We start from the raw sequence: 27,387 nt of genomic DNA on the forward strand, positions 1-27,387 counted from the left end.
AACTAAAGATACCGGTATGATTTACTCGTTTTGCTTTGAACTACATACTTAGGAAACTATTTGGGGCCAATTAATTTTTTCATGTGAATTCAAGCATATTATTTATCTCAATAGAGGAACTAGAGCAGAGCCACTGCCTAGGATGGCAAGGCTCCAGTCCAACACCACACACAGCATATACACCTAGGGATGCTGAGAGCATTTCTTTTTTGACCCCTTGACTCCCTATTAGATCTTTTGTGAAACTAGTGTACTTTTCTGTATCCTTCCTAAGCCATCTAAACAAAACTCTAAATGTACATATGGAAACCATGAATGAAGAAAAATAGACTACAGCTTTATATTATTGAACTTTATGTACAAAATCATTTGATTTCAAATAAACATTTAATGTAAAAACAAACGTTTCTTTTTAAACTGAATTTTTTTACATCTATTGTACCATTCAAATGTTTTATCATCTTACATGATTTCTTCAAAATCTGTTTTCAAGGGTACATATAGAAAAGCTTTTTTTTTTATAAATAGAAACAAAGGGATTTTTCAGCTTTTATTATAAGATGACATAAAAAGTTTACTCAACAGAAGTAATTTCATTACTATTCAGGGGAGGGAAATCACCAATTTTTTTGTGCAAACAATGCTAGCCTTCTTTTAAGCATTAAGAGCATAACTGCTTAAGAAATGACATAAGCAATAATCTACATCTACATCTTCCCTAAAATAATCTATTTTTTTTTTTTACATATGTGCACAGCTTTAGCAAATTAAAGCCCAAGAGAAATGCTCAGAACCCACACCCAGTGGCCAACCGAGAGCTCAGTGAAGTCAGGAGGAGAGCTTCCCAGCCAGGGCACCAGCAGCCAACACTGCAGTTCCCTCTTCCCTATATTTTAAACACAAAAACCATTAACTAAAAACTTAATACTGGATGACAAATCACATCCACACTATTTAAATAGCGTCACAGTTAAACACATCGTAAAGACCAGCCAAATCAGTATTTACATTTATAAATCTCTGAAGACACCATGAGAAAGCTTGTATCCCTTCACTAAATAAAATAGGGAACTGTATCTGATGGTGGTGGAATGAAATTACAACATTAAAAATACCAGTATTTACAGCAGCATTGATCCTTTATAAATAAAATATGAAAATGCAATATCTTTAAAGGATAATAAAAAATTGAGGTGATGTTATTCAACCACAGTGCTTGGAGTTGGAATAAAAACCTATTGGTGCTTATTAATACGCCAGTAGTGAAACCGCTTTCTGTTGGAGAAAATCCAACCGTAAAAATGTGTGTAAAACACACAACACAGGGAAAATTGCTCAAAACAATTCAAGTCAGCTTATCTGCATTGGATATTCTAATCATAAAGTACATCACAAGGAAACAATGTGTAACATCTGGTTCACTCTCAGGGACAACCCTCTCCCCCACCCCCAAAGTGGCATCTTATAAAGTCTCCAACTGTTTTCTTGCTTTAATCCTAATGCAAAGATGTGCACTGGAGAATTTTCCATGGGATTACCTAATTAAAGAGAAAAACTAAAAACGTGCTCAAGTAAAAAAAATATATATTGGGTAAGCAAGCACTAAAATTATCCACTTGAAAAACAAATGGTAATTTCGTCACTGCACACGGCACCTGGAGGGCTAGTGTCATCTCCAACAGGCAGGTGAAGGGGTGCTACTTTAAAACTGAACAAGAACTGGGGCAGAACTTGCATTTTCCCAATCCAAATGTACAACTGATGTCAGAATTAAAAGCGTCAACATTTGGGAAAAAATGGTAATGTAACAATTCCACAAAACCCTCCATTTCTAAGGGGGAATGACAGCCCAACTTTCCCTCCCCAGAAAACATCTCATAATTACAAAGCAGAAAAACAGCCAGTCACAAATCCAAAAAGTATTATAATTTAGGCATAAAACTTCTAGATTAACCCAATATATTTCATAAGATGACTGTTGTTGTTGCAGTTAAAAACAATTTCTTGAAATACTGCTTTTCAGGCCTAAACCTGTGATGACATCACTAAGCTGATAAGCACGAGAAGGGAAGCAGACCCACAGAACCTCCACGCTGGAATCACTGACTTCATCTAACACTGCCTTTTCCGAATCCATGATTAAAAACCAAACAACCTAAAATCACAACTCTTCTTAGAGGCTGAATTCCCTAGAAGCAATTTCAGTGTCCACAACATGGGTCGGAGCTCAGAGTTTTTGTTTCTTGTTCTGTTTTTGAACCCCTGAGACACCATCTGTTTCCAAAGCTTTCTCTTTTGAGTTAGTTTCACTGAATCCATTTGCTGTCCCATTTTGTTCCTCAGTTATTTCTTCAATTGCAGGGGTTGCAGATTCTCCTTTTTCTAGTTTTTGCTGCATTTCCCGGAGCTTGGTAACAGCTTTATCTATTGACATTATGCTAATAAGATTAAAGTCATGCATGCTGACTAGATGAAGCATGAAGTTTCGACATAAATTCTTCTTAATTATTTTCTGTCCATAATTTTCTACAAACAGCATACAGGCATGATTCATTTGATTGTCAGCAATAAATCTATTCAAGAAAAACAAAGCATTAATAATGATACAAATCCTTTATGAAAACAACAGAGATAAGCAATGTGTAACATGACAAACACATCAAAGCTTAGCAGATGACTTAACACAAAGTCACCAGCAAGACATGACATTTCAATCACAAATTGAGCCAGGTATTTTAGAATTTAAAGAAACATGATCTAAGTAGGCATAGGAATTAACCAGGAGCCTCAGTAGCTATAATATTTCCAGAGAACTGAAACATAATTGAGATCTGACTAAAACCATGACTTCAGGTGTGAGAATGATCCTTGTACATTAGGTAAGCCATCTACTTAAGACCATTGCCTACATTTCCCAATCTAAAACTGCATCTTGAAATAGGTGTATCAGGAAAAAAGTAAAACACATGTAATCCAATTACTATCTTTTAAAATGTATATGGATGTTTTGTCTGCATGTGCACCTGTGTACCCTATATGTGCCTGGGATTACAGACAGCTTTGAGCCACCATGTGGGTGATGGGAATGGAACATGGATGCTCTCTCCTCTTAGCCACTGAGTCTTTCTCCAGTCCCTTATCATTAAAAAAAAAAAGATTTCTAGCTCCATATGTGGGTCAAACATCTTTGTGAAGTAGGTTTTTCCTTTCACGCATCTATTCGTTTAAGGGTTTCATCTCAGGTTAGCATTCTTGTGGGGCAAGCATCTCACAACATCTAAGTATCATAATTCTTAAGTACACATTATTTTTGCATTCACTAGCAATAAAAAGGGAGGAAAAAAAAGGAAACAAGGAAGGTAGGAGATGTCCATAGCTTTAGGTAATTGGGATGCTGAGTCAAGGGGATGGGATGAGGGGCTGAAGTGATGGCTAAGTGCTTGAGAGCATTTGTAGATCCTACAAAGGACCTGAGTTTGTTCCCAGCAATCATGTGAAGTGGATCACAACTACCACCACAGGTTAATTCCTTCTCCAGGGATCTCATCTTCTGGCCTTCAAAGGTAAACACTCCCTACCCCAAACATGCATAAGCACACACATCCATAAATCCTACGCCCCCCCCCCCAAAAAAAGGAAAAAAGAAAAAAGAGAATGGGCTGAATTCACAAGTTTAAGATCACTCGTAAAAATACTAAGACGCTGTGTGTGTGTGTGTGTGTGTGTGTGTGTGTGTGTGTGTGTCTCTATGAAAAACTGTAAAAAAAAAAAAAGTCGAGCAAGGTGATATACACCCATGATCCCAGAATATAGAAGGAACATGAGTTCAGGTCCAGCTTCTGGCATGTGAGACCCAATCTCAAACAACCAAACAAAATATAAGTTATTGGAATTATTATGCCTGCATAGAAAGTCACAGAATGTTAGTGTTTGACTCAACTAGGAGTAACTGATGGAAAATGCACATATATAAATACTTGAGAATATCAAGGCGTTTAATGCAGTCCATTCTCAAAGTATCATTAGTTAATTCATTAATTCATACACTTAATATACTTCTGGATGAGGGTAATATTTAGAACACACATGTAAAGTAAATTTAAGATTATGACAGTGATTTGCCTCTCATCACCACACTCCCTGCAATCTTTGCAGGGCACAACGTAAAAATTGATCTTTGATGGTGTGGTGTTGCATGCTCAATTTAATCTCAGCAGTCAGAAAACTGAGGCAGGCAAATCTTTGTGAGTTTGAGGATAGCCTGATCTACAAAGTGAGTTCCAGGACAGCCAGGGCTATGTAGAGAGAAACCCTGTCTCAAAAAGAAAACAAAAGCAAAAAATTTGTCTTCCTGTCTACTCGGAAAAGGGGTACAAGACGGCTCAGTGGAAAAGCAGTTGTGCCACGCTCTTTAAATCAACAATAGAAGGAGACAACTGATGCCAAAGGATCTTTACACGCGAACAGGGCATCTTGTATGTGCCAACACCACGTAGTAGTAGTAGTAGTAGTAGTAGTAGTAACAATGATAAAAAAGATGAGCCATACACGATATTGTAAACCTATAATCTTAGCATGAAGGCTGGAGTATAAGGATTAAAGGTCATCTTAGCTTTATAGGGAGTTCAAAGTTAGCCTAAGCTTCATGAGGTACTGCCTCAAAACAAAAGGGAGGTGGGTACTGAAGAGATATCTCAGTTGCTAAACAGCACTAACTGTTCTTGTGGAGGACCTGGATTCGATTCCCAGCACCCACAATGCACTTTACAAACATCTAACTCCAGTTCCAAGGGCCAGACTCTCTCTTTTGTCCTCTGGAGGCACAGGCACACAGAAGGTACACATACACACACACAGGCCAAACATTCATACACATAAAATCTTAACTAACTAGAAAAAAATGCACAAACTCAGAATGAGAAGCAGCAAAAAGAACGAAGTAATGGAACAGAAACACTCTACCCATGCTTCATGACATGGAGATTCCACAGTTTCATTACTTCTTTCTCTCCTTCATTCACATCAGAAAATTCTTCAATTTGCTGAAAGAAAAAGAAAAATACCTATTACATATGTAACGTAAGTAATATTTCGAAGAAAAACAGGCTGTCATGTTTTGTAATTGAGAAATAGTAAAGAAACAACATTTCTTTTTTCTTTCTAGGCAGGGTTTCTCTGTGTAGCCCTGGCTGTTCTTGAACTCACAGAGATCCACCTGTCTCTGCCTCCCAAGTGCTAGGACTAAAGGCGTGCACCACCACTGCCTGGCCCTGGCAGCATTCTTAAAACCAACTTTTACTTAAACAGTTATCTTAGAAAGGAAATCCTAAATTACAAAATAGCAATAAAAAAAAAAACCAAAGTACCCAATACAAACTCACACAAAGAAAATTAAATTTTCCATACTTAAATCATTTTTTAAATGACATAGCACAAAACTTGAGCACTGCTGAGGAGAAGGAAAATAGTGGTAATTACAGTAATGGTTTTTTCTCTCAGCCATTCTGGATCTTTTTCATCTTCACTATCTACTTCCATTTCTTGTGGCCGGAGAGGTAAGCAGGTATCACTGTGGAAATAGAGGCGATTGTGGCCACTGCTGTATGTTCTTTGCTGTTCTACTTCTCCATCTTCAGATTCAAGAAATTCCGACATGCTTGCTTTTGTTCGTTTTGGCCTAATGAAAAGAAATCAATGCTGACACAAGACAACTTCTATACCTTATATAATACTGAACATGAGCCAAGATCTATTAATTATTTTGTAAAACAAAAATCATAGTAATACTTGAGGCAGCATCCCCTTAAACTGCTTTCTTTTTTTTTAAACTTTATTTTTATTTTATATGCATTAGTATTTTTGCCCTCATGCATATCTGTGTGACAGTGTGGGCTTCCCTGGACCTGGCGTCAGAGTTGAGAGCCGCCATGTGGGTGGTTAGAATCGAACCTGGGTTCTTTGGAAGGGCAGTCAATTCTCTTAACCACTGAGCCATCTCTCCAGCCCTGTTTTCTTTCAATATATAATAAAAAGTGGACACAAGACAATCCCCCCCCCCCCGCCCGCGAGAATTAGAGATCAAAGCCTGAACTATAGTTCATCAAAGTTTCAAGGACAAAAGTGTCTTTCTGGGTGTGAAAAATAAACTTTAAAAAAAAAAAAAAAGAAGAAGTTAAAAATGTATATACAAGTGGCAGCTCACACCTTTACTCCCAGCACCTGGGAAGCAGAGACAGGCAGATCTCCGTGAGAACTTCCAGATCCAGCATGATCTAGACAGCGAATTACAGCACAGCTAGGACTACATAGAGAAACCCCACCACTAAAAAACAGAACCCACCCCCCGTCAAAAAAAAAAAAAAGAAAGAAAGAAAGAAAGAAAAGAAAAGGAAAACCCAAATAACAAAACAGCCATAACAAAAAAGAGAAACATTTGAGGGAGAGGCCAAAATGGTTCGGTGGTTAAATGTGCTTGCAGAAGCTGGGCAATGGTGGCACAAGCCTTTAATCCCAGCACTGAGGAGGCAGAGGCAGGAAGATTTCTGTGAGTTAGAGGCCAGCCTGGTCTACAAGAGCAAGTTAAGGACAGATTCCAAAGTTACAGAGAAATCCTGTCTTGAAAAACAAAACAACAAAACAACAGTAACAAAAATGTGTGCTGGCAGAAGATCAACATCCACATGAGGTAGATCATAAGAGCCTATTTCCAGTTCCAGGGGATTTGACACCCACATGCACGTGGCATTTACTTATACATAAATCCCAAGGTATCATATAGCAAAACTGTCAAAAAAAATTACTAATTTTACATATCAGATCTGTTTAGTATAATTATATTATTTTGGTTGTGGGCTTAGTTTGTGATGGCTGAGTCACCCCTCAAAACAAAACCCAGTATTTGTTTTATTATAAACATACTAACACATGTATATTTATTTACAAAACCAGAAAAATAGTTGCATATACACATCTAAATAAAAATTCTGCTTTTTAGGTTTCATTTTCTTCTCTTTTCTTTCTTTTTTCATTTTTAAGTTTCTTAAGGCAGGGTTTTTCTGTGTAACTGCCTTGGCTGTCCTGGAACTCATTTTGTAGACCAGGCTGGTCTTGAACTCACTGAGATCCACCTGTCTCTGCTCCCGAGTGCTGGGATTAATGGCGTGCGCCACCAGCTCCTGGTTGTTTTTTAGATTTCAGGAAGATAAAACTTATCTCAGTAGTACAATCTCCTTCAAACTCACTATTGTACTTATAAAGTTCAATGAAAGGAGACATAATGTCAGCTCTCTTGGGACAGCATCAGATGGCACCTTAGGTGACAGATAGAATCATTTACATTTTATATTACCCAAGTAGAGTATATTCCTTCTCTGCAGATTCCTATATATGTATATACACAGACTTGGGTCCTCTGCAAGAGCAAGTGATTTTAACCATCGAGCCATTTCTCTAGCATCAATGTAAAGAATTCGCTAAGTCTACAAATCAATGAAGGAGTAGAAACATTAGTAAATAATTGCCTGCCTGTCATCCTAAACCCTGGCGACTGGGAGGCAGAGCTAAGTGGATCTCTATGAGTTCAAGGCCAACCCAATCTACAGAGTAAATTCCAGGATAACCCAGGGATACACAGAGAAACCCTGTCTTGAAAGAACAACAACAAAAACATCAACAGAAAAAACTAGGATAGGATTGATTAAATGCAAAAATACTTGAAGAAAGGGCTACATCAATAGTGTTTTCTAGCATTCACACAATCCTGGGTTTAATCCTCAGTAGCACACCAACAATAAAACTTGGAAGATTCAAAGTAAAAGAGGAAAAACCCTATAGAAACAGGGTCTAGGAAGATCAAAAAAGTAGGGTATATGCTGCCAAGCCTGACTGACTAAATATAATCCCTGGGATCCACATGGTGGGAGGATAGAATCAGCTTCTACAAATTAACACACACTCATGAACACGATTACCTGCACACAAGAATGTGTGTTATAGGTGTTCTCTTTACTGGTCCATTTCGACTAAAAGCAAATCCAGGTTGGCGATGAATATCCTGAGGATTTCCTGCATAGGAACCATCATAACACTCATTGATAGAGACATCTATTCTAGCACCTTTTGGATGATACTGTAACAAATAAAAAAACAAAAACAGAAACAAGATGTTTAGAAAAGAAAATATTAATAAGGCTATACTCTACAAACATTCTTTTAACTAAAATACAGCCATAAGTTCTTAATGGTCTGAAAACTAAAGTAAGAGAAACATCAGCTTGATAGAAAAGCATACCAGAAGACTTAAACAAAAACAAAAAAAAAAGAAGGAAGGAAGGAAGGAAGGAAGGAAGGAAGGAAGGAAGGAAGGAAGGAAGGAAGGAAGGAGGCAGGAAGGAAGGAGACCAGGCATGGTGACTCCACCTCTAATTTCCATTCCTAGGAAGCAGAGACAGGAAGACAGGGGAACCTAGCTACAAGACTTGGTTTTAAAAAACAAAACCCCACAAAAAGAAAATAAAATCTACCGATGCCATTTACTGGTTTGGTGACTTTGCACAAAATATCTCTTTCTCAAAATATCCCTTAATAATATTCAATGAATATATGGCATATAGAAAAATTCATTATTACTCAACATGAATACAAAAAACTAAATCATGCACTGTAATCTGGACAGAACTCCTACTATTTACCTGCAAAGTGCAATTTCTCTATAGTTATTCTATGCATAATGTATACTATTGGTAAGCAAGCAAGAAAAACTACTTACTACATAATTGAAGATAAACCTGCTATGGCAGAGTTTCAGATGCTTGAGTAAACTATACAGCTTACGGCAGTTGAGAGTGCACCAAGGGCAGTGCAGGTCATCTCTGGCTTCCGTCTGTTGTCTTGTATTATTGTTATAAAGGAACTAAAAAAAAAAAGTGTCAAGCTCACAACTTGCACATATTTCTAAGCACTGTTTCATTATCTTCTCTAAAATGTTTAATGCAAAAAATATTCAAATACAAAATTCTATTTCACAATTACGTAAAATGAACCAGTCAGTTGTGCTTACCTGATAAAATATTCTTAATTTCTGGCGATTTTCATTCGAAGTGTCCTTTTCTTTCCTTGTTTGCAGCTCTGCAGTCAGTGTCTCTTTAACAGCTGAAAATATAAACCTGTTTATTTGATGGAAAGACTCATCTATAAAATATCTTGCCAAAATTATTAAATAAAGATTTACAACTGTGGTATTTGGTAATTCTGCTCTAACCTTCAACAAATAATGAAAGATACACTACAAAAACATTATTTAATATTTGATTAGTAATTAGGTACCAGCTTATATTGAGGATTCTTCAAAAACGCACAAAACACTTCCTTAATATCTTTTTGTTGTTTTTATTTTTCTTTTTTTTTTGTTTTTTTTGAGGCAGAATTTCTCTGTAGCTTTGGAGTGCTGTCTTGGAACTCCCTCTGTAGACCAGGCTGGCCTCGAACTCAGAGATCTGCCTGTCTTTGTCTCCTAAATGCTGGAAATAAAGGCGTGTGCCACCACTGCCTGGGCTTTGTTTTCATTTTTCAAGACAAGTTTCTCCATATAACAGAGCCCTAGCTATCCTGGAACTAACTCTGTAGATGAGGCTGGCCTTTTAACTTAGAAATTCTGCCTGCTTCTGCTGCCACCACCTCCGCCAAGTGCTGGGATTAAAGACATAAGCCACCAAACCTGGACTATCCTCTGATATCTTAAACCATAATAAAAATCATACCAAAGAAACTTTATCTATGAAGTTAAAACAAGGTTTTGAAATACTTCAAAGTCACAGGAGTTTTTTGTTTTGGGTGGTGCTGTGGTCGAACTCAGCCCTCACACATTCATTCACCCGCTGTCACTGAGCTACAAACCTAGCCCTGACAGTGGTTGTGACTGGTTATTTGTGCACAATAGTAAGCAGTCATCCTCTAAGAGCTAGCTTATTAGAAAGTAAAAACTGAATGTTTTATATTCAATTCAAACCCCAAAATAACCCTTAAAGATGATTTTAGCATATTTCTTCAGACTCAATGGAAAATTACTTAGTTTAGTGTGTTGTGTGACAAAACTAATGATCCCACAAATACAATTCTATCATAAAGCTTTGTTTAAGGCTCCCTGTGATTTTTTTTTTTTTTTTTTTTTTGCCCATTTCACTAGCTTAAAGAGTATTTTGAAAAGTTCCTAAACCACAAATTACTCAGGAAATGTTTCCCATATCACAGGTGATTTCTTTACTATCTGTGTGTAGTGAGTTTAACACTCAGGGACATGTGTGGAAGCTAGAGGACAACTTTCAGAAGTAATTTTCTCCTTTTCACCACATGGGATTTGAGAATTAGTTCAGGCTGACTGGCTTGCATAGCAAGCAGATAAGGACTCTATGAATACCTCTAAGGCCTCAGCCTGCCTCTGCTCTCCCAAGTGCTGGGATTAAAGACATTTACAACAAGTCACTTCTGTCTCTCATCCTTTACAGTCACCATGCACATGATCATGCAGAGTCAAAGAAAAGTCTTTACTCTTCAGATAAAAATACATGAATGCTCTACCATCAAAGGTAGTGTTTTATTAGACAGATCTAAAATAAGAAGTCAGGACTGAATATAGCAGAGCTATGGTTGTACAGGTTCTTTAGTGGCAGTACCAGAGATTGAACCCAGGGCCATGTGTATGCCAGGCAAATACTCTATGCAGCCCAACTATTTTAGATTTTAATAATGCTTGAAAACCAGTATTTCCTATATGAGACAAATTAGTGGAAAAATTTGTTCTAAATTGACACAAGGATATTTAGAGACCTACCTGAAGGTGTTATATATTGTAAACATACTAAATATACATTAAATAAAAATATATATTAAAGAAAAAGTGAGATTCCCAGAAACATCTACCACAATGGATCTAGAAAAGGGATTAATTAGCCTTTTAGCCCAGAACTTTACACTTAATATAGGCAAATTCTAATTAATCACAGTTAACAATGACTACTTAATACACCAAATAGCACTTCCTGATTAATTACATGTAACAAAAATATAAATATTTTGATACCAATGATGTTTTTACCAATAGTTTGAGCAGGTTTAACAGAACCAGGCTTATTTTCCTGATGGAGGCTCTCTGAATTTCTAGTGGCAAGAGGCTTGGCAACAGGAGCTGTAGACTTATCGTTGCTTTCTCCTGTCCAACGAAGAGTGAATTGCAATGTAGGTCCCTGAGAAAATGTTTCAAATGGAGGCAGCCGCTGAACCAAGAAAAAAACAGAAGCATATGAGAAGAGTTATGACAACATCAAAAACATTTCAGGAATGAAAAATATTCATTGTAATATGTCAACATGATCGCTGCTCGGCCTTTTGGCTAAGATCAAGTGTAATATGTCAATGTAAATTTATTTAAAACCAATACAACTTTTTAAGTTAAATAATGGGCACAGGTGCACACTTCAGTGCAGTGCCAAATAAAGCCGAAAAGACCCTGGTGTTGGAGTTCTGTGCCCAACATTGGTGCTGGGAATTGCAATTAGATTCTCTGGAAGAACAGTAAATGATCTTAACCACTGGACCATCTCTCCAGCCAAATACATTTACTCTTAAAGTCTAAAAGCTAATAAGCATAGCCAAATAATATATCGAGCACTTGAGTCATCACTAGAGAGATGGAAAGCTCAAGCAGTATGCAATGGCAGCTACTTACAACAAATGTTAAATTATTATGAGGAAACAATGACAAGTAACAGTCAGAATTTCAGATTTTTCAGCCGTGCAGTGATGGTCCACACCTATAAACCCAGTGGTAGGTAGGTAGAGGAAGGATGAGTTTGAGGTCAGGCTGGTCTACAAAGAAAATGCTAGGACAGCCAGACCTGTTACACAGAAACTCTGTCTCAAAACCCCTATCGAATATTTTTTTTTTCTTTTTCGAGACAGGGTTTCTCTATAGCTTTTGGAGACTATCCTGGAACTAGCTCTTATAGACCAGGCTGTCCTCGAACTCACAGAGATCCGCCTACCTCTGCCTCTGCCTCCTGAGTGCTGGAATTAAAGACATGCGCCACCACTGCCAGGTTATGGTTTTGGTTTTTTTTGGGGGGGGGGTAATACTGTGATGCAATGTAGCTCATGCTGACCTAGAACTCTTCATCCTTCAGTACTCAGATTCCTAAGTACTGGAACTATAGGCTAAATTTTTTAAGAGGCAGAAACCAATTTTGAAGAACATTTTCCCTTGCTGGGCAATGGTGGCACACGCCTTTAATCCCAGCCCTCAGGGGACAGATACAGGCAGATCTCTGAGTTCAAGACCAGTCTGGTCTAAAGAGTGAGTTTCAGAACAGTCAGGGCTACCCAGCATCCAAACAAAAACAAAAACCAAAGAAAGAAAGAAAATAACTTAAATGTTATATTGGCTGTGACTTATCTAATTTTTTACAGATTTCTTAATAAACTTATTACTAGTTATTACATGTTACTTGCTGTCACTATGAATGTAACATAAAATAGTGCATATAATACTCATTGAGCAAATACTGAATGCCAGATACGTGCATATTTATTATCCTATTAAGTCTTTCCATTGTAGCTCTCATCGTACAGAAGAAACAAGACATAAGTTAACTTGTCAAATGCCACAAATTTAACATCAGAGATAGGACTCAAATAGCCAGGACATTTTTTCTTGCTTTTTTGAAACAGGGTTTCTCTGTATTAACAGTCCTGGTTGTCCTAGAACTCACTCTGTAGACCAGGCTGGCCTTGAACTCACAGAAATCGCCTGCCTTTGCCTCCCCAGTGCTGGGATTAAAGGTATGCGCCACCACTGGCCAATAGACAGTTAGGTTCTTAAGCACAATGCCCTCTATTACATTTTCTGACTGGGCCATTTTACTTGTATTTTTTCTAAGTATTTAGACCAAAGGACTCTCAGGGCAAGCAACACAGCTCAGTGGATAAAGGCACTTCACACCAAACCTGATAACCTGAGCATACCATGGTGTTTAGGTAAGTAAGTGTCAAATGTGGAGGTGCAATGTCTTTACTCCATCGTTTGGTGGGAGGCAGGGAAATCTTTATGCCTTTTGAGACCAGCATGGTTTATAGAGAGTTCCAGGATGTCAGAGCTATATAGTTAATACCCTATCTCACAAATAATTAAAACAATTGCTTAATGTAAAAACAAAAAAACAGAGACTCCTTGTTTCTAATAAAATTTGCATTTGGGGAAGAAAACATCAATCAAAATAAGAGTTGACAATTAAAGTGTGTTCAATCTTCTAAGTCATTCATACCTTCCCATCAAGAATAGTCTCCCATGTTGCTCTTTTCTTGCTTATTGGACATTCTTCCATTTCCTGCATGGCTACTTCATATTCCCCATCTAAAAGCTGTAAACGCCTGTTAGATAAACACATGTACTTTATAAAGTAAACAGTGTATTATTATAAGGACAAAATCTACACTCCAGATTTACATTAAAAAACATTAATTTTGTATACTACCTTACATATTCAGCAGAATTTAAAATTTTTTACACTCCAGTTCTGAGAAAAACAATATTAATAAAAAGCAATTATAGAGAATTGTATCACTGTAGCTAGACATAACTTTAAAAATATGAACTATAATATTCCTAAAGTCTCAAAACTTAGTTAATTTCATAAATTAAATATAAATTGGCTGTGTAAGTTTTATAATTTTGAAATCAGCACAACAGCAGTGTGGAAATTCTTTCCTTAGGGAATTATTACAAAGTATGCACGTCAGTGTCTGAACTGGAACCTTCACATTTGCTCAGGAAACTAAGGATTCAACAAACCTGTGAACTACGGGTACCCACGGGAACCTGGCACGTACAGGAGCTTAGTAAATATTTCATGAATGAAGGAATCAATCCGTCAACAAAATTATATGCCATAGTTTTAACATGTCTGGATATATACATAGTTCTAACATGTGTTGTATGATTTATATATTACTTTCATTTTTTTAAAGATTTTTATTTACTTATTAAGGATACAGTGTTCTGCCTCCAGGTATGCTTGCATGCGAGAAGAGGGCACCATATCTCATTACAGATGGTTGTGAACTGCTATATGGTTGCTGGGAATTGAACTCAGGACCTCTAGAAGAGCAATCACTGTTCTTAACCTTTGAGCCATCTCTCCAGCCCTATTACTTCCATTTTTACACACTGGCATTCACTACTGTTCTAAAAACTTTCCTTTATCATGGTAACAACTGATTTCGTATAGGAAGAACATGGCTTCTCTTTACTCTTTTTAGTCCCATTAGACAATGAAAGCTAAGATGTACTGAGAATTTCACTTTCCTGAGGCTGCAGCCCTTCAGAGCTGCACAATACTTTTATTAACAGAGAAATAAGAACTCTGAACATATGATTTCAAAGTAACTTCCCCATCTGACACTGGGCCTTATTATTATTGAAGACTGGCCTTAATTATCTTAGGTGAAACAAGCCTATTGTTTAGGCTCGGCAGTAGTTGGGATTATAGGCATGAGACACCACTTCTGTCTAGCATAGATAGTCTCACTCTGGCTAGGTGGCCTTTGTTCTCTGAAAGCCTTAGGTTTTTCTTTTGTGCTCAGTATTTCAAACTTCCTCTACATGTTTTTTACATTTGGGTTCTTCTTTCAAAGACTCCAATGTAGGATTACAAGAAAAAATTTTAATATCTCTAGTCTCAAGACTGTGGTTCATAAATATAATTCTTTACTAAAAGCAATACCATGACTTCTGAAAGAAAAGACAATCTCAGAAGTGTTAGGAAAAGGAGATTTTATGTCTTGAATAAGGAAAACCTAAAAATATAAAAAAAGAGATAACTGGAATCTGAAAGGGTTCCTTTAAACAAATTTATAATCTGAGCATTAAAATGAGTAACAACATGAACAGATTAAAAATAAACTCACTAAAAATGTAATCTAATGTAATTCACATTGGTTAAAAAACAAAACACCTAAAAATATGAGGGAAGGAATCCTCTTCACAGAAAAGTGCCAATGAATATCATGGAGAAATGATGAGGGAGGGGTGGGAAGCATGCACAAGGCTTTGTTCAATACCCAGTATCACTTGAAATAAAAATAACAAAAAGAGCTGAACATAATGATACTTGGCAGCTTGTATTCCCAGCATTCCAGACACTGAGGCAGGAGGATCAAGAGTTTGAAAGTAGCCTGGGCCAAATAAACAGTAAGACTTGCTGTCCCAAACAAAACTAAAAACATTACTAGGTCAATGGGAAGCCACTGTCAGACACGCTGTATGTGGGGAAGTGGTTATCAGGAAATGCCTTTGTTATTTGGAGACACATGTTCAAGCATAGCAAGGTGGAGATGAAATATATATTCAACCGGTTCAGCACAAAAGTTAAACACAAAGGAAACAAATGAGGTAAAATGCTACAAATAATGATAAAGGGTGTGTGGATGTTACACAAATATTTCTTGAACTTATGTCTATACATATTTAAACTTTCATAATTAAACCATGAGGAAAAATGCATCTAGTTTCCTACCATTTTTAATTAAAACAAAAACAGAAGTTTATTTCATATAAATAATATATCAGGGCTGCAGAGACGGCTGAGTGGATAAGAGCAATGCCTGCTCTTCCAAAGGTCCTGAGTTCAATTCCCAGCAACCACATGGTGGTTCACAACCACCTGTAATGAGATCTGGTGCCCTCTTCTGGCCTACAGGCATGCATGCAGACAGACCACTGTATATTTAATAAATAAATAAATAAATTTTTTAAAAAAGAAAAATAATATATTAGCATATATGTGAAGTACAAAGAAGAAAAAAGAAAATACAATGTGCCCCTAGTGGCACAGAACACAATCTCAGGATCAGCAAAGACTAGTACAGGTACATCATACTGTTTCACCATGAGACTCCACTGCTTTCCAGTGTTTTTACTTTTGTGCTTCCTCCTCTCTTAGGCTCCATATTAGGGAATCAAACCTCAGGTCATGTGCATGTGAAGTTAACACACGCTATAGGTGAGCTATAGCCAGCCCTCTAGTTGTTTACAACTGGAAACTTTGATATACTATCTTGAGCTTTATTGCTAAGCACCAGCAACCAGTCTAAGAAATCATGATACCTCAGGCATCATTCTCCAACTTTATGTAAAAAGAATGCTGTATTTATTTCTTACATCTTCTTTTACTTGTGCCAAGATGTTTCACCTAATACCCTGTGCCAAATGTACATATATAGTCAGTCACACAGGATTATATATAATTTAAAACTTTCTTATCTTTAGTTGCTATCTTAAGATTTATCTAGAACCCATTTCATTAGACCTCTGTTTCAAACATTACTTCTATAAACAATAACCACGTATCTGCTAATATTTCTTCACAGAACTTACTGATAATTTTGTAGAGTTCTCTACAGTCTGAATTAGACGTTAAGCTACAAAAAAGACAGGGATTTTGTACCTCCTCACCATTGAGAAATGTTTGTCAAAAAGCAGACACTCAAGCCAGGTGATGGCGGCACACACCGTTAATCTCAGGATTCAGGAGACAGAGGCAGGTGGATCTCTGTGAGTTAGAGGTCAGCCTGATCTACAGAGGGAGTTCCAAGACAGGCTCTACAGCTACAGAGAAACCCTGTCTTGGAAAAAAAATGAGAACAAAACAAAACAGAGTAGACACTCAAAAAACACTTGTTGAATAAACAATTTGAACTGAGTCACTCATAGTTCCTTAGCTCTGCTTACTGCTCTCTATATGATCGCGAAAAACTCAGTATTTGCAAATTTGTTTGTCCATTTATTAGAACAACCCAAGCAATACCAGAGTTACTCTCCTTCAGAATAAAAACATTTGCAGAATATGGAAGTCTTATTTGACCATCAATATTACCTGTTTTTGTCAAACACTGTCATTTGTGCAACAAATGTCTTTTCCCCATCGTCACGATTTCGTTTTCTTCTGGCTGGAACTTCTTCACTGACATCTGAATTAAATAAATTTTTTTTGTAAAACAATTACTTAAAAAAAGTGTGCCACCTGCAATAAATGGTCCCTTTTAATGTTGTAAGGTAAAATGTGCTACATTTATCCAAATGAGATACAAATTACAATGTTTCAATATTCACACTCATTTGTTTCAACTTTGGATTTTTAACATGTATTATGTCCATCTTTATTTTTCTACAACATGAGCTTATAATACAGCACAGGCTGGATTTCAACTCAATTGGTCTTCTGGGTGCTGGAACAATAGGTCTGTACAACTCAGCTGGGTCTGCCCTTATTTCCTGACAACACTGACCATCAGAATTCATCCTTGCAAATGTTAATTTGTTTGGAATGACTCATGCTAGGTAGGCTCCTCGTTATATTACGCAGAGTTCCATTATGAGAATCTAAAAAGAGATTTGTTTTTATTTTATGAGTGGTTTTGCTTTACTTATGTTTGTGTACCATTTGCACATAGTGCCCATGAAGGCCAGAACAGAGTATCAGATCCTTAGGAACTGGAGTTATAGACAGCAGTAACTGCCACGTGGGTGATGAGAACCAAATGTGGATCCTCTGAAGAGCAGCAAGTCTCTTTTAAGTGTGTTTAAAATGAGCTCTCCACCTCCTTATAATAACTTTTAAACAGTACTTCACATATACCTGTTATACCACTGTTCATTTCAATGCAATTATTTATTCCATATCTCTCTACCTAAACTGGGTTGTAAGGCTTCTGAGAATGTTTAATTATAAGAAGCTATACGACAATTTTATGATTATCGCAAAGATGAATTCATATCTGCTGGAAGAAGAAAGGAATGGGCACAGGGATCAAGGCAATATCTATTATACTGCTCATGTTCAAGATAGTACAACGGCATACACCTGTAGTCCCAGCACTCTGAAAGCTAAGCTAGAAGGATGGGTCCAGTCTGAAGACTAGTTGAGGCAATGGTGAGACCATGTATCAAGAAAGAATGGAAAAAAGCAAGAAAGTAAGAAGAGAGAAAAAGATAAGGAGAGGGAAAGAGGCAGGGAAGAAAGAAAAAGTGGCAGGAAAGGAAAGGAGAGGAAGGGAAAAATGCTGATAGACAGACAGGAAGACAAAAGGGAAAGCTCAGGTTTAACTTAAGTAGCGAGGTACACAGACACCCAGCATGAGGAAGGCCCTAGGTCAATCTCCAGCATAGCAAAATAACAACAAAACAACAGTCTCTTCAACTTTGGAAAGAAACGGGGTTTTATGGTTTGTTTTGAGATATGGTCTTGCTACATTGCAGCCCAGGCAGGCCTCAAACTCATGTACTGACTCAGCCTTTTGAGCACTGTATTACAGGCACAAACTACCACACCTAGCAGAAAGTGAAGGTTATTTCAAAAAAAAAAAAAAAGAAACCAACACTATATACACAATTCTAAATATTATGAGGAAATACTAGTGCAAATATTTTCACTGACTGCTTTGATATCCAATAAAATCTAGTGAAATTACAGAAATAAAATTACCAATATTTTCATTGGTTTCTCCATTAATCATTCCATTATATTCTCTTCTTCCTGGACGAGTTACTCTAAATAGTAGTGAGTAAGACTTCACCATATGGCTGTTACTAGGTTCAAATTCATTACTGGAAACTGCCAGGGATGGGAAATTTCCTGGTTTTATTTGGTTGAGATCAGGATTCAAAGGCACCTGCTTTTTACCGGTAGGAATTTGCCTTATTGGACAACTTACATCCTGAAAAGTAGAGATTCACAATTAGATTTATACATAAGCAATGATAAATTACACTAAAACTTCTAATCAGTTACAGGAAACATGATATAAGTCACGATTTACCAAAAGGCATGTTAAATAATCATACTGCTGAAAACTGTGAAACAAAACCAAAAATGGAACAATTAGATTCCCAATAGTAAAGCAATTGAAGATTACTACAATACAGTAAAGAGAGAGGAAAAAAGCATATCCAGTATCTAGCTTCCCTTGTGTGCACAAAGCCACAAGTGAGCACTCTAAGAACAGGCATGGTGGTACAGGGGAGGATCACATAAAACCATGAGTGCGTGCTCTATGAACAGGTATGGTGGAATGGGGGAGGGTCACATAAAGCCATGCGTTCACACTCTAAAAACAAGCATAGTGGTAAGGGGCAGGATCACAAGGTCAAGCTCTACTTTAAGTCTTCCTCAAAATAAATACCTAAAATATGAACAAAATAACTGGAAATACAAGGAGAAAAAAAAGATTTGAAGGACTTGTGATAAAGTCAGTAGTAAAGCACGCATGAGTCCCTGGTAGACAGAGACAGGTGGAACTCTGAGTTCAAGGTCAGCCTGGTCTACAAAATTGAATTCCACAGCCAGGGCTGTTATTCAGAGAAATCCTCTGACTTAAAAAAATAAAAACAAAAAGCCCGAAATAAACAAAAAAGCTGGGTGGTGGTGGTGCACATCTTTGATCCCAGCACTCTGGAAATGGAGGGCAGCCTGGTCCACAAACTAGAGTTCTAGGACAGCCAAAGTCACACAGAGAAACTCTGTCTTAAAGAAAAAAAGGGGGGAGGGCATCAGAAGGGGAAGATACTTATAAACCCCATTGTTACCAAACACTAAACCCATATCTGTTTTATATATACTTTAATAGAAGGAACAGCAATTATCTGAGAAATACTCACTCCATAACTAATTATAATGAGAGCACTGCATTTCATGTGTCAACTACAGAGCAGAACAACCCAGGAGTTGGCTTCAAAGCTATGACGCTCTTGACTTAACCTCCACAACCAACTTAGTAACTTCTTTAAAAGAAATAAAGGGGGCTGGAGAGATGGCTCAGCAGTTAAGAGCATTGCCTGCTCTTCCAAAGGTCCTGAGTTCAACTCCCAGCAACCACATGGTGGCTCACAACCATCTGTAATGAGGTCTGGTGCCCTCTTCTGGCCTGCAGGCACACATGTAGACAGAATATTGTATACATAATAAATAAATAAATATTAAAAAAAAATAAAAGAAATAAAACGGGCCAGAGATGGCTCAGCAGAAAAAAAACATTGGCAGCTCTTTCAGAAGACCCAGGTCTGATTCCCAGCACCTATACGGCAGCTCACAAATTCTAGGGACATTTCTTTAGGCATCAGGCATCCACATAATAATCATAATTAATCTGTACTTACAGACTAAAAGAAAATCCTATTCTACATGAGAAATCTAAGTCTCCTTCATACCCTAAGCCTCCCATTTCACAAACGACTAAAATAAACAGTTTGGTATGTTTGTCCCTTGAAGATGTTTACAATTACTAATTTTGCTGAAACACAAAACAGGACACTGTCATAACTACCGTTTTTCCTCATACATAATGCATTTTAAAATTTTACTCATCATAAGTTTTATGGGAGTATGAGTAACTAGTAGTATATCCTAACTTTACATATACTTTTTAATGCTACATAAGTGTCTCTTATCATCCAGTTATGACTGGTATATTCCTATCATGACTCTGGCAGTTTTTAAGTCCCTTATCACTTTAAAACCACGTGGAAAAATGTCACCAGCAGGAACTCTATATAGTTCAATTCCTGTTTAAAGTGTAATGATACACAGGTACACTCTAATTAAAAAACAGTATCAAAAAATTCCTTTCTTGTACTTACTGGGCATACTTACATCCTCTTTGGAAAGAAATACCTATTTCTATTCTGGAGTCATTAATAATTTTGTTGCCTTTAATACAAGACAGACTTAGGACTTAAGTCTACTAGAAGTACATACTGTTGGTTTTGGTGGGTTGCTCAGGAAATGTATGTTGCCATTATGACAGATATTTCTATCATAAAATAATTTAATCTTCTAAATACAAACTGAAGGAATGTATTAATAAGTTAATGGCTGATAATGCTGACAGTAAATTGTTCCCCCATCATTGTGCTATAAAAGATAAAAAATCGGGGCTGGAGAGATGGCTCAGCGGTTAAGAGCACTGCCTGCTCTTCCAGAGGTCCTGAGTTCAATTCCCAGCAACCACATGGTGGCTCACAACCATCTGTAATGAGGTCTGGTGCCCTCTTCAGGCCTGCACATAGACAGAATATTGTATACATGATAAATAAATAAATATAAAAAAAAAGAATTAAAAAAAATAAAATAAAATAAAAAGATAAAAAATCTTTTAGGGCTGGAGAAATTACTCACATTAAAGCTTGGCTTATAATCAAAAATCTAAGAAATATCTTTTGGGGGAAAAAACTCCTATTTAAAACTGTAAGGACTACATCCGTGTTAATGTACTAGTAGCTAAAGAACAACCTCTGAGATTAGTAAAAGCAGCTGAATCTGCCCTAAGACACAACAACTTCTTCCTGTGATTCCTACTGGACAATGTTTTGTACAGATGCTCAGATCAGGGGAAAAATTAGGAGGGTGGCAACAGGTTATAGTAAGAGTAAGAGTAAGTCAGCCACCAATGTAGATGATTCCGTGTCCCTCTTTGAGACACCATCTCACTGTGTAGCTATGGTAGGCCTGGAACTCACCATGCAAACCTGGCTTGGCCCTGCCTCCCAATTGCTGAAACTAAAGGTGTGTGTTACCATGCCAGCCTCAACATAGTCCTCATTTCTGAGGTTTAAAACTGGCTCACAATTATAGTAGCTATGCAGAAACATGTTCAATTAATGATTATTCTATTTCATCTACTAGCATTGTATACATTACCTTTCTTTTTTTGTGGCAAACTTTCACAAGCAGGACTTCCAGGGTAACAGAATTTTGTTCATTTTCTGAGTTTTGTGATGGCTTATCTAAATAGAAAAACCAATGTCTTAAAAATCTTTTTAATGTATACATGAGGAAAAAAAGAATAAAAAATATTTTCCTAAGTTAAGGAATCTCAAAAGACTTCCTATAATGAAACATATCACAAGCTTTACTTTTCTTTTTCCTTCCCAGTTTAGTTCCAGACTTGCAGCACTCTTTTTAAAAATAACCTTTCATAGGACACATACATGTATCTATCTGCCTATAGAGTAAGATTTTTCTCCCAATTTGAGTAAGATGACTCAGTTGTTTTAATTCACACTTAATCTATTTACTTCTCATTGAAAATTTAATATGTATAATGCAGAAAGTGATTTTCAAAAGTGACAAAAGCAGGCAAAGCTTTTTGCCAAGAAGCTTGAGTAAAATAATTCTAGAGGATTACACAAAAAAATTCAATGTTCCTTCTTCTCCCAAAATCATTACTAAAAAATTTATTTAGCTGACATGGTGGTACACATCTTTATTCCCAACACCTGGGAGACAGAGGCAGGTGGATCTCTAAAAGTCTGAGGCCATCATGGTATGCATAATAAGACCTTGTCTCAGAAGAGAGAGCGAGCGAGCGAGCGAGCGAGCGAGAGAGAGAGCGAGCGAGAGAGAGAGAGAGAGCGCAAGCACAAGCAAAGAAAGGTCTCGGTCTAAGTGGCAATAGCAAAACTAGCTGTTCATTGCCACTTGGGGATGCTTTGGCTTACAAAACTTAAAAAAATTGTAGTTTTAAGTAACAGGTCTATACTTTCTAATGATTAAATAACAAAAATGTTGGCAAGCCAAGGCTCCAAGGGAACTATTACTTACTAATATTTAAAATTATGAAGTTATTAATAGTTCAAACCTAAATATTTAAATACTAAACTTCAATAATATACAGAACTATTACTAGATCATTAATATACATACATACACACACTGAAAACAATTTTTCCCCTTCTTAGATTTTTAGGTAACTTTCTTTCCTACATAAAATCAATCTTCTTTGACTTATGGGCACTGCTCAGGGGTAGACTGTTTCCCTAGCATGCTAAAGGTTATGGGTTTGATATCTTGCACCCAAACCAAAATAAAACCAGTAAGAAAAAGCACTAAAATGTAACAAATTCACTTCAATCTTTATATGCAGTATATATTGAGAGAAGATGGCTAAATCAGTCTCTCTGAAAATTATAATCACAATGAAAATATTTTAAGATGGCAAAAATAACCCAGTGTCTAAAACAGAAAGATTGTCAAAACAATGCTTACCATGAGAATAGAGCCCTAACAATCAAGTAATTTCTGCTATTCTAGCCATTTTGTCTGTCTGAAAAGGGCCATTTGACCCCTTGCAGAACCACCAATCCTTTGGTCTAGGCCCCCAAGAGACTGGAGTTAAGGACACAGGCACATGCCACTATATCCAGCAGTATTAGGAACTTCGAAGCTGGTTCTCTATTCTGATTTAAGTATCTTTTTCAAAAACAAAAAATTCCTAATTCTTAAACTTCCATTACTTTTATTTCGAGACAGGGTCTCATGTAGCTCCAGTTGGCTTGGAACTCTTAAGAGATGCACCTGCCTCTGTCTCCTGAGTGCTGCAATCAAAAGTTGTATGCCACTACACTTGACAAGGAAAAAAATTTTTAGCCAGCTGGGTGCCAAAATGCCATTTTAGTATTAATATACGTATGTCTTAAACAAGTCCCTGGAAACTGGAAATGAATCCATAAAAGGTAAATTATGGAGTTCTAAATATGAGTTCTTCTAAAATGAGTTTATATATGAGTACTACAGAAAACAAATTTACATGATTAAAACCAGGAATTGTAGATTTATAAATTATTTAAGAGAAATAATAGGCAATCACAACACCACTCTACTCCTCAGTCCCTTAAACTTTGTTCCTTAATTAACTATTCCAAAGAAAACCTTAGCTTTTTTTATCTGGTAAAAATTTAATTACACTGAATAAGATGATCTATTAAGATGAACAAGCTGATAGGCATTATCTATTCTTTCACAATCACGACTTGTTTTGCATGTGTGTGCTTGTGTATAAGCAGGTGTGAATACAGAGGTAGAGGACAACTTATGGAACTCGACCGTGAGTTCTGGAGAACAAACTGAGGTCATTAGGCTTGGTCATGTGTTTATCTGTTAAGCCATCTCAATGAATCCATATTCATTTTTTTAGTTACTGACTGTAGTCCTGGCAGGCCTGACAATAACTATGTAGATAGACAGGTTGGCTTTGATCTCAGAGATCTCTGTCTCTGCCTCCTACATGCATGTACCACCATGCCTGGCCCTTACCACTCTTGAACCTTATCCCGTTTTAAAATAAGTTTTGCAACATGCTTTTAGTGTTCACTGAAACAAACATAAAATAACATATTTTCTTGGCACCGACTGACACTCTGATAATGTCTCATTAGTAGTAGTGGTTATTTCAGTTGTTTACTGTTCTACTTGACAACATCAACACAAACAAACATCTATGTAAGTGGCTCATACCAAGATCCTTAGATTCTTGAACTTCTGGGATAACCATTTAAAAAAAATTTTTTATCATTATATTTTAAACTTAAAATTGAAAATCATCATCAGAAGGCCATGGGTACAGTTCAGTGGTAACACAGTGCTTGTTTGGGAAGGACATTGGGTATAATAGAAAAAATAAAAACAAGAAATTCAAGCAAATGAAAATTACCAAAACAAATCCATGAACACAAGGAACTCAGAATGAACAACTTTTCTACAATACTTACCATTTTTGTAGAAGAAACCGGTAAATGTAAGTTGCAAATGAGCAGACAAGCTGAATAAAACAAAAAATTATCACTTTAATAATCTGTAATAAACGTCGTACAGACCTTAAAATACTCTGAGAGAAAAGGTAGTTTATGAATGCTTGATTTTCTCACCCTTAACCACTGAGGCTCAGAACACATTGTGCTTTTCTCCTAACTGTAACAAAACAATGCCTACTTCCATTACAACACACACAGAGACATACAGCGGTTAGCACTGTCTCTGTAATCTGTGCTCAGCAGAAAAAGATATTAGCTATCCAGATCAAGGACAACCTAAACGACACAGTGAGACCCTATCCCAAAACAAAATCAAAACAACCACAACCAACTCCCCTCACACACAACTGACAAAAGTATAAGTAAAAACACCAAAGGAATAAAGCCAAAAGAGCAGACTACCAATGGTGTCCCATTATCACAGTGTTTTATTGTCTTTGTTATAAAGGGGAAGGTTTCCTATCATTGAATGTTAAAAAGGAAAAATCTGAAAATGGAATCTAAACCAATGTAGAAGTATTTAATACTTATCCCTTGGTGCTAGCTAGGACTTCCCTTGTGAGGCAAGTGTGCTACCTCCGAGTGACCTCCTCAGCCTTCAAACACATTAATGAAAATTCATGCTTTCTAACAGATGGTGTGGAGCCATTACTTTATTCTCCAATTAAGAGTAAAACACACAATCACAAAGTTACAATAAATGTATATTTACTTTTCTTTTTTTTTAATAATTTAACTTTATTTTATATGCATTGGTATGAAAGTGTCAGATTCCCTGGAACTGAAGTTACAGACAGTTTTGAGCTGCCATATGGGTGCTAGGAACTGAATCAGGGTCCTTTGGAAGAGCAGCCAATGCTCTTAACCACTCAACCATCTTACCAGCCCCACATAACTTACTTTTTTAATATGACATTTTCGTGTAAGAGTTAGAAGCTCTATAATAAGAAAAGGAAGCAAGCCAGGAGGTGGTGGCACACACCTTTAATCCCAGCAGTCAGGAGTCAGAGGATGAATCTGAGTTCGAGGCCAGTCTAGTCTTAAGAGTGAATTCCAGGACAGCCAAGGCTACACACACACACACACACACACACAAAATCTATCCCAGGGAAAAACAAAAATAAAAACCAAACAAACAAACAAACGAAAAGTATGAAAAAATAGCTAATAGAAATAGGAAAATTATTACTAGAAACACCAACAGGCTTCTGTAATATATTTAAACAGGAAAAAGAACAAACTTATGTTGCAGCTTCAGAACCAGGACTAAAGAGAAAAGATGGTACACAAAAACAAGGTATTTTTACAGAGAGAGCTTATCAGTAACGAGAAGGCTATGAACGATGGCTAGGAGTCCTAAGATTAGGAAAACATACTCTGAAATGTGAATAGGATGACATTTCCAGAACAGCTAATGAAGACTAGAACCTAATGAACAAACATATTGAAGACATTATTGAGACATGTTGAAAAATAGGACGCAGGGCCTGCTTGTTTTAAGTAGGCCCTCTCCTATACATTGTTTCTCTATTTCTTAGCTGACAAAATATGTAGTTTACTCCTACTATGTGTTTACGGCCCCAGTGGACTGACATTCTAAAACCATGAGATAAAATAAACATCTCCTTACCTCATGTATTTGGTCACAGCTATGTAGAAGCTATATAATCCAGTACATGTGTAGTTTCTTTTTTTAAAGTATTTATTTGTGTATACAATATTCTGTCTGTGTGTACATCTGAAGGCCAGAAGGGGGCACCAGACCTCATTACAGATCGTTGTGAGCCACCCTGTGGTTGCTGGGAATTGAACTGAGGACTTTTGGAAGAGCAGACAAAGCTCTTAACCGCTGAGCCATCTCTCCAGCCCCCCATGTGTAGTTTCTTAAAATGGTGGTGACACTCTGGGTATGTGTATAGAAATGGGAGCTACAGAGTGAGTTGGTATGGGAGAATTGTCTGTATTCTGTCAATCATATTTTAATAAAATGCTGATTGGCCAGGCAGGCAGTATAGGTGGGAAAGCCAGATAGGAAGTAGGGGTGGAGCAAAGAGACTGGGAGGATTCTGGAAGTAGAAACTCTCTCACGACTCCTGCGCAGAAACACTGAAGAGGCAACATGTAAGCTGTCACACTGAGAAGGGTACTGAGCCCATGTGGCTAACATAGATCAGAATAATGGGTTAAGATAAGTTATAAGAACTAATAAGTAGCCTGACCTAATGGGCCAATCAGTTTATAACCTTATGGAGTCCTGTGTGTAATTTCTCTTTGGGACTTGCCGGCTGTTGGGGTACCGGGCTGGTCGGAAACCCCAACAAGCCGGTCCTCATGCTACAGAGAGTGTGGGAGGCTGCAAAGCATTACATTAAGTAATGACTAGAAATGAAAACACAGCAAAGAGATTGACCCGGAAAGTCTTCCTAAAACTTTTTTTTAATCAGAGGCAATTAAGATCTTGCTTTTCTTTTTTCGGTTTTTGAGACAAGGTTTCTCTGTGTAACAGCCCTACCTGTTCTGGAACCAGCTCTGTAGACTGAGTGTGGGACTAAAAGAATGCGCAAATTCTTAAGGGACTAACATTCTGAAACAGGATTCACATAGGAACCTCAAATCTGAATACTGGATTCCACAAAGGAAACCAAGGTCGATTTTTGTCATTTTTCAAGACAGGCTTTCTCTGTGTAATAGCTGTGGCTGTCGTGGAACTCGCTTTGTAGACCCAGCTGGTTTCAAACTCAGAGATTCACCTGCCT

General features: G+C 37.1%; 1 protein-coding gene across 2 annotated transcripts in view; it reads right to left on the bottom strand.

Moving 5' to 3' along the window:
* Positions 1–337: 337 nt before the first annotated feature.
* Positions 338–27,387, bottom strand: part of Suz12 (SUZ12 polycomb repressive complex 2 subunit) — a 43,130-nt gene continuing 16,080 nt past the window's right edge. For both annotated transcript variants that reach the window (XM_085695484.2, XM_085695483.2), the window contains 12 exons: positions 24,590–24,639; positions 21,741–21,826; positions 18,531–18,762; positions 16,923–17,016; positions 13,314–13,419; positions 11,093–11,270; positions 9,059–9,150; positions 8,768–8,911; positions 7,971–8,128; positions 5,479–5,677; positions 4,963–5,042; positions 338–2,573 (listed from right to left, as the gene is read on the bottom strand). In XM_085695484.2, coding sequence (XP_085551610.2) covers positions 2,228–2,573; positions 4,963–5,042; positions 5,479–5,677; positions 7,971–8,128; positions 8,768–8,911; positions 9,059–9,150; positions 11,093–11,270; positions 13,314–13,419; positions 16,923–17,016; positions 18,531–18,762; positions 21,741–21,826; positions 24,590–24,639 — 1,765 coding nt within the window. In that variant the 3' untranslated portion in view covers positions 338–2,227. The remainder of the gene's footprint in view (positions 2,574–4,962; positions 5,043–5,478; positions 5,678–7,970; positions 8,129–8,767; positions 8,912–9,058; positions 9,151–11,092; positions 11,271–13,313; positions 13,420–16,922; positions 17,017–18,530; positions 18,763–21,740; positions 21,827–24,589; positions 24,640–27,387) is intronic.

This window comes from Myodes glareolus, chromosome 9 (assembly GCF_982192425.1).
Source record: "Myodes glareolus chromosome 9, mMyoGla1.1, whole genome shotgun sequence".
NCBI classification, from domain to species: Eukaryota; Metazoa; Chordata; class Mammalia; order Rodentia; family Cricetidae; genus Myodes; species Myodes glareolus.